Source organism: Polyergus mexicanus, unplaced genomic scaffold, assembly GCF_030449975.1.
Source record: "Polyergus mexicanus isolate NDT 795.1 unplaced genomic scaffold, iyPolMexi1.0 SCAF_14, whole genome shotgun sequence".
In the NCBI taxonomy this organism is placed as follows: domain Eukaryota; kingdom Metazoa; phylum Arthropoda; class Insecta; order Hymenoptera; family Formicidae; genus Polyergus; species Polyergus mexicanus.
Genome location: NW_027223334.1, coordinates 7,226,522 through 7,234,809, shown reverse-complemented (window position 1 = coordinate 7,234,809; position 8,288 = coordinate 7,226,522). Strand labels below are relative to the sequence as shown.

Below are 8,288 nucleotides of genomic sequence, written 5' to 3'. Positions count from 1 at the left end.
TATCTTTCGAATAAATAATAAGTCTACTCTCGCAAATGTTTCCAAATACGGCTATATAGTAATTATTCGAGCTAAAACCCATGATATCTCTTTATGCCTTCCGCTGGATTACTAACGCGCGTGATTCGAAGGACTTCTTTGTTTCCGTGGCGAAACGTCGTAAGCCTCTCCCCGCTTCTCTTCTCCGCTTCGTTCTCTGTCATTTCAAACGCGATGATATAACGAAGCGAAGTGCAAGCGGTCAAGTCACGACGCCACCTTGAGAATCGAAGTTCGCGAGTATTCCCGTAGTAGTGGTGATCTCCCACTATGGAGAAGTATAGCTTTTTTCCATACACGCATCGCAAAGTCCGTAATCCTGTCTCGTATCCCTTCCTCCAGCTCGGCTGCTACTGACAGAAGGAAGATCCTTGGACACTTTCTTATAAATGAAGCTTGGTTACCGACTCGCGCCTCATTTAACGCTCCACCCTCCGCACACGGAGGGATCGATCCTCGAGAATCCACGTTCCGGTTCTCTCTCGTGTTTTCTCATCTTATCTTCTTCTCCACCTCCGGTTCCCATATCATCGGATTCCTTCGCGGTCGGTCCAACGTTAATTGCGAGCGCGGATTCTTTCTGATCCTTTCTGCAATTTGGGGATCTTGATCTCACGGATTTTGTCAAAGGATACGTGTGAGTACTCTTTCGCAGTCCTCTTAATTTTCGAGATTTTTACGCGAAGCCCAGAAGAGCAAATTACTCGCTAAGCTTTCCTTAATGGTAGATAATAAAAAGAACAAGGAAGCTCTTTATATACTTTTCGCGTTATCATTTGTCGAAAGAGGCAAGTAAAAAATTTATTGCGATAGAAATAAGCGAGGCATTTGTAAAAAAAATTATATATATATGAAAGATTTTAAATTTTTTTCTTCTATTCTATATATTTTAACTTCTTTTCTCAGCTTCATATTTTTTAATTAATTCTACTTTAATTACAAAAATTACTCTCTAACAGAATATTAAATAGTGAAACTTGATATATATATATATATATATATATATATATATATATATATATATATTTCTACGCTACAGAAAAATAAAATTAGCTAGAAGAAAGACGGTAATTTCGAGAAAACGTAATGTCGTATAATAGTAGGAACTAAAGTTTGCACAAGTGACACTGAATATAATAAAAAAGACACGTAGTAAAATTATCGAATACACGCGTGCGAATGAAAGACAATACGTAAAAAATTCCAGATCTACACGTAATACAACGGTACCGTGTAATATACAATATGTATTACGCCCGTGTAAGAATTGTGTTCGCGCAACTGTCTCCTTGTTTTGCGCTATTTATATAAAACTCGGCGTAAAGTAAAAGAATCGACGCGTGCAAAAATCTAGATCCGCATACGCATGCAAATAGGAAACTCAATTATTAATAACACACGCGTAACAACACTGTGAGACTAATTGGCAATTGACGAATTCAAATGTTGAATAAATGTACTCGTCGAGTCGATCGCAATGCGATACAAACGAGTCGCGCGATCACGATGGATTTTTTTCTACTCAATTGCGCAATTAATTAATTAATGCGGGCGCGATCATTATTGCGTATATAATGCCGCGTTGTTCCGTGCTACTTGCCGGACTCGTAACTCGCGATAGAGGCCCGTTAGATCCGCGTCCAATCCGGAATGCCAACGCACGATCTACGCCCATAACGTTCGTTCAGCCTACAACTTGTTAGCGCACAAAGCTCTAATTAAAATCTCTCGCATCCGCTTCGAACGATGCGAGTGACGCGGACTTGACGTCGCGGTCGATCGTGACGCGGTCTCTGATTTCACGCGAAATCACCATTGATTATTTTAACATGTCTTTTGTAGCCATATTCCTATTGTCTTAACTTCAATTTCGCAATCTGGCAAATAATTAGATAGATAATATAAAATCTTTGATTGCGTACAATAAATGCATGCTCAAATTACACGGAGTAAAATAGTCTCGCGAATATTTGAGAGATGCAACAACGATGGGCGAACGCTAATAATCGATAAATTATTCGCAACTGATGGAATAATCACGGCTAATAAGTATACAACGCGTAAATTCGCATTCATTCGCGTCGTTTGCATCCATTACACGTGTATTTATACGCTCGTATTTACAATACTTGTATTTACTATATGTGCAGTTATGAGCTAGCCAATATGCGGAATGAATTCGTGGATTTACTCATGGATAACTTGATGGATTTATGTAATATATTATTTATTAGTCGTGTGATGATCTGATGCGCCATAAATAGCTTATTAGTTGACATAGCTTATTCATCGACGTAAAACTATATGCTATCTGTTCATTTTCATGGTCAATTTTTCTTATTATCGTATCTCGCCAGCTATCGCGATCGCTTTATGTTGGCGAAATCATTTCTATACTGCTCCTCTTTATATATATATATAAAAGGATGTATAATTATTTTGCGCGATTAAATTTATCCTATATATTTATAAAATGAAAGGGAAAATTTGGATATGATATTAAGAAACAATATCGTTCAAATATATAAAACTTTCGCATCGCAAATATATATTTTTCATTACTCGATCAAACTTTCACCGAAGAAAGGTCATCTCTAGGCTTGTAAGAGCGTTCTCGTAATATGATGCACGCTTCGTGAAACACCCTGTATAAGCACAACGGTGTTCGTCGCCCTGCGGAATCTCTCTCTCTCTCTCTCTCTCGAGCAACGCTGGAAAGAATCATTAAATCCAATCGGCTGGAAAATACGAAAAGCTCCCCTCGAGAAAAGCGAGACGGCAGGTGGCTTTTAATCGATCGATCGGGGGGAAGAACAGGGGAAGGGGAGAGGAAGGGGGAGGGGGAAAGTGCTCTCTGGACAATGTATAAATAATGTATCGAAAGGGAGAGCCGAGAGTAAACTGTTACTGCAAAAATATATACACTCACGAAAATCATTGTATAAGAGCTTTAAGTTTCGCAAATACAAATGATTTCTCGATATGAATGATAACCATCGGTTTGTCGATTGTAAGTAAACGGAGATAATTAAAATATCTTTACAGATATTTAATTTGAATATGAATACGTATTTATATTCTAATCGCCATAATCTACGCGAATATGTATCAATATAAATACGTATTCATATAATCTTATTATCTCGTTTAATTCGCTATTTATCGTTCGCATATTTTTGCACGTTTTATCGCATGTTATCCGACTAGGGTGCACCGTTTTTCCTCGATCTACTCCTTTTTTTTTTTTGTCCTTATGGTAATTTTTAGCAACGCATAGTGCATAATACGATATATACCTCGCAATATTAATCTGTACGAATAAATCATTATATGAAGGAATTTTTTTATTGTCAATTTTTTTAAGCGAAGTAATTCACGTTATACGAGGACACTCTGATATTTTGTGGCGTCTTTCGAAGAAAAATTGTGAATGTGCTTACTTATAACTGTAAAGCAGAATTGCTAGATTCTTGATATGATATCTCTGACAATTTTTTTTTTATTGCTAGATTCTATCTAGAATCTCCATATTTCTAAGAATGTGCGTTTATGTAATCGCTTATTAAAAATGAACGGTTTTTCGACGCGCCCGTTCGTTCCGCTCGTCGTTATATTGATGTTGCGAAACGATTTTTCCGATCATTAAGTACTTGCCTTTTAATCGGCGTTGATGTAACATGAACAAATGACACTTTTGCGCAATAAGATATAAAACGCGATATATTTGATCTCGGAAATTACAGCTTTGACAACAACGTGATATATTTCTTCATCTTTTTCCGCTCTTGCACAATTTTACTGTATAATCTCTGAAGTAGCCTTAAAGAAACGCAATTAAAGTTTGTCTTAAATATGCGTTTTACGATGCCTCTATTTCCATCGCCCGATTCTACTTTGTAATAACAAACATCCAAAATAGCTAAGCTTCTGATCAAAGTCTTAAATTAGTAGATGCTAAGTTTCGATTACTTTAACTTTATATTTTCGTATATTTATACCTTTATATTATTTTTATTATTTTATTATAATTTGCATAAAAAAACGCGACCAATAAAACTTTTCGTAAATTACGAGTATTTAAAAAAATCCATGCTATAAATATATAGCAATTTCGATTCGCTCAAAGACCTCAAAGGATCTTTAATTTTACAAAAACTACAAAAACTAATCAAACTTTAAAAAAAAAAAAAATGTTCTACAATTGGCGCAATTGTCGCGTTGGAATTATTAGCAAAAATTTTCATGTTGCTTGGAGAAACCTACCTGTTACACACGAGTTCGCGACAGAGTTATAAGGATTAACGCGCGAATATACGCATGTATCCGCTGTGCAATAATGCGATAATACGCGCGATAATCTCGCGCAATGGAGATTAATTGTATTACATCGTGCTGTTTATCGAGTTAAAGAAGATAAAAAAGAAACGCTTTGTAAGATTGCTGTGTATCGAGCACACATCGAATAGATTATTTGTACAATACAAATCGCGAGCTACAATTAAAAAGAAGAAAATAAACAATTATATAAAACAACGTGGGCCAACATCCGCGTAAATGGATGAATGATATTAAGAAATTTCCAATGCACATAACATACGCTGCATTATGTAAAGTAATTGTATATCATCAATCTTTCCGTTGTTCTTCTAAAGACACGAATAAAATATATAATAAAACATAATTGAGATGGTTTTTTTTTTTTTTTTTTTTTTTGCTGTTATCCGATGAAATATCATTGCCGCATACGATGCAGAATCCTCGCTTACAACGATATTTTTATAGCATCAGCTTTATTCGTATTCTGCGAATAAAATGCGGCGAGTCAAGATGCCGCGAAAAGATACAACGTATAATTTTACATAGTACATGCACACCCACTCATCGCAATTTTATTTATGCGTTTGTCCATCTATCGTACGCGACCGCGACCAAGGATTTTTACATTATACATAAATCACATCTTGTGTTTCTCTCTCTCTCTCTCTCTCTCTCTTTTCTCCCATCTGAGAATTTCCGGCTCACCCGAGATACCCTCTGGCGATTCACGCATTGCCATAATAACAAACTTGCACACAAATCTTGGCTCTTACGTTTTTCAGTTACACAAGAATCGAACAAATAGATTAGCTATTAGTCGTCGGTTGTAAACTATAGCAAATAACTATGCTTCGCGTGTATATCTCTGATTGTATATCAGTGTACCATTCGCGGGTGTAATTACAGCGGATTGAATTACATTGCATTTGCATCGCTTCCATGCATCGGATGCACTTTGACGTTGATAAAACGCTATTGAAACGAAAATTTACTGTCATGTAACATCTTATGATCATTACAGCATTATATCTCCTATATTGCCAAGCACTTACATCTCGATATCAAGCTATATCAATTACCAATTAATTGATTGTAGCTGATAGGAATGTGAAGGAATTCCTCTGTCGATTCATTCCATTGTGCATCTATACATAATCGCATTTCTTGCCGATATTGAAATATTCGCACTAATTTCACGTTATTCGAACAATCATGATTCCTTTATCGATATCATTATCATTTCTTCAAAAATACCATTATCTTCTTTTGATATCCACCGTTTTATCAGATGAAGCGTAACGGTCTTTATAGATTAATTCCCTATTAGACTCCGTCAGCTTCATCTTTGCCTCATTTCTACGCGCTTTGCACATTTTTTATAAATCCAAACAAATATTTTTTATAAATCCAAACAAATCCAAACAAAATTTAAAATAAAATAAATATTATAAAAATAAAAAGTTATACATTATATAAGATTGAAATTAATATATGTAAATGTGATTGATCTTAAAATATGATTAACTCTAAGGGAATGTTCTTCCCGTTCGCGAATTAAAGTGGTATGTCGCTATTCTAACAAACTAAATGATACTAATGATAGTCAAATGACAATTTTCGTTCCGTTTCAATGATTTTGGTTCAAGGTGATCTGGCTGTACATATATACGGCGTAAGACTCACGCCTTAACTTCTCGCGCGTGTACAAGAATAAGTGTATGTGAGTTTTTTTTTTTTTTTTTTTATCCGTTCGTTATCATAATTATAACGATGAGTTCTCCTTTCCCGAAGATGATACTCGTGCGTGCGATGAAACATGATATCGTATAAAATCATGATGAAAACGAGCGCACAATTTCGCATTCTATTGCGCAAATTATCACGTGTCAGTCGTGGCATGTGCGAAAATATGCTGTCATCCACAAAATTGGGAAACTTACTTTAGTAACTCATTATCATTACTGTTCTTTTTGCTAAAGAATAATTCATTATCGTAACTCGTTACCAATTTTGAAAAGTAATTTGTTACCGTCATTATTATCGTTGCAATTTTCGTTACTGTTTCTCATAATGTGTAGGCGTCTAGAAAGAATATGTAAACGATCAGAGAGAATGTGGTAGTATGGGGCAGTGTGTGGCTCTACTCGAGAAAGGCTTACAGCTGTTATAAAATCAACTAAAAAAACATATATAAAATTAAACATATATGTTGTTACATATTTCGTCAAAATTATTTAATTTAAAAAAAATATTTAATACCCGTTATGTGTGTTTCTTTGCGAAAATCACGCCGCGTAGGTTCGAAAAGTAACAATAAAAGTAACCGTTGAATTTGTTACTCGTTAATGAAAAAAATTTATCAAACGAAACGCCGTTATTTTTACCGTTAAAGAAAAATAATTATAACAATAACGTCGTTACAAGTAATGCATTATTTCCCAACTTTACTTGTCATCTATCTTGCTAATCGTATTGATTCTTTAACCTAAACCTAGTAACCTTTCCGTCATGTATCACGATAATGTAAAAACATAAATTTACGACAACAAAATTGCATAATATCTGCAGAGGAGATAAAATTCTTAACACATATATATTACTTTCTTATTTCTTATAATTATAATTTTGTAACGAATTTTATATCGACACATTTTTCTATGCGATCCTAAAACAGTGATTTTTAGACGGAATGTGTACAACATTTGTGATTGATTAGATCGTTTTTCATTGTTTTTCTATCTGTCCAGAGTTAATCGTGAGTAAACCTGAGTAACGTGAATCGCACTCACGTCACTTATTTACTTTTAAGCACGATATGCAGCGCACCATTTTTATGTAAATTAATGGCATTTTACGTAAATTACCTTGGACGTTTGATATTATATCGATCGGCATAATTATTATTAGCTGGCTATTGAAATTAAAATACTACTGTCAATTAATCATGAATAATAAAGGCAGTTTCGTAACAATAGTTTTCCCGTCGCGATTTCCAATCGCGATTCGCGATCTCATCATCTCGTTTCAGTGATGAACGCACTCGTTCGCGCAATCGTTATTGTTCGTATTCATGAATAACACGAGTCACCGCTAAACGATGAATGCCCGCGGAAAAATCTATGTAAGTCGTATCATTCTTTTCTTAAAAAAAAAAAAAAAAAAAAAAAAACTGACATGCTAAGAGAACGACTTTAGAAATTATTAACTTCAATCAGATTAATCGATATAAATATTGATCAAATTAATTTGTAAGAAAAATCACAAGAACTTCTTCGCGCATATTCGAAAACGCTACTTAGGTATTTTGTAATTAAATTCATAGCAATTTCTTACATGCGCATTATCCGCAATCCTTCCGAATAATGATAAAAAGCTCGCAGTTAACTGCACGACGGTTGATATATCCGCCAACAAATGCGACAACTATAATTCTCATAGCATGTTAATTATATAATCCTCTTGCTACGCAAGTAAGAAAAGATTCTGTTTTAGTTATACGTTCTTTTTCTCCAGATCAAGCAAGAATGTTTCGTTCGGTAATGCAAAAATTGGCGTTTCTTTACAAGCCTTATGCGTTGGCTATATTGTCGATCGGTTATGTCCTAGCAGAATTGGGTCATTTTATAATAGGTAAGTCCTCCATTGATATTCTCTATTCTTTAGACATCTTCATCATCAGTGAATTTAAATGTTTTATTTTTCTTCTTTTTATTTTCCCGTGTATTATACAATATATTATGCGCAGTTCTCAATGCATGAGTCTAGTTTTATGAACGGTAACTAATTTTTTCGAAAAGGTGTAACGAGCAAAGAAATCGCCGAGGACCTGCATTACGGCGATATTTCCTGCCAATTTAATTCGACGACGCTATGGCTAGTCGATCTTCCGGTGCAATGTGAAATTGCGGACAATTCCACCTAGTAAGTCTATT

General features: G+C 34.8%; 1 protein-coding gene across 2 annotated transcripts in view; it reads left to right on the top strand.

Annotated features, from left to right (window-relative positions):
• Positions 1-451: 451 nt before the first annotated feature.
• Positions 452-8,288, top strand: part of LOC138939557 (hexuronate transporter) — a 15,603-nt gene continuing 7,766 nt past the window's right edge. The window contains exons 1-3 of one of the 2 annotated variants that reach the window (XM_070307426.1): positions 452-676; positions 7,870-7,986; positions 8,154-8,277. In XM_070307426.1, coding sequence (XP_070163527.1) covers positions 7,881-7,986; positions 8,154-8,277 — 230 coding nt within the window. In that variant the 5' untranslated portion in view covers positions 452-676; positions 7,870-7,880. Of the gene's footprint in view, positions 677-7,059; positions 7,478-7,869; positions 7,987-8,153; positions 8,278-8,288 lie in introns of those variants that run through there. The other variant, XM_070307427.1, reaches the window with a different exon arrangement.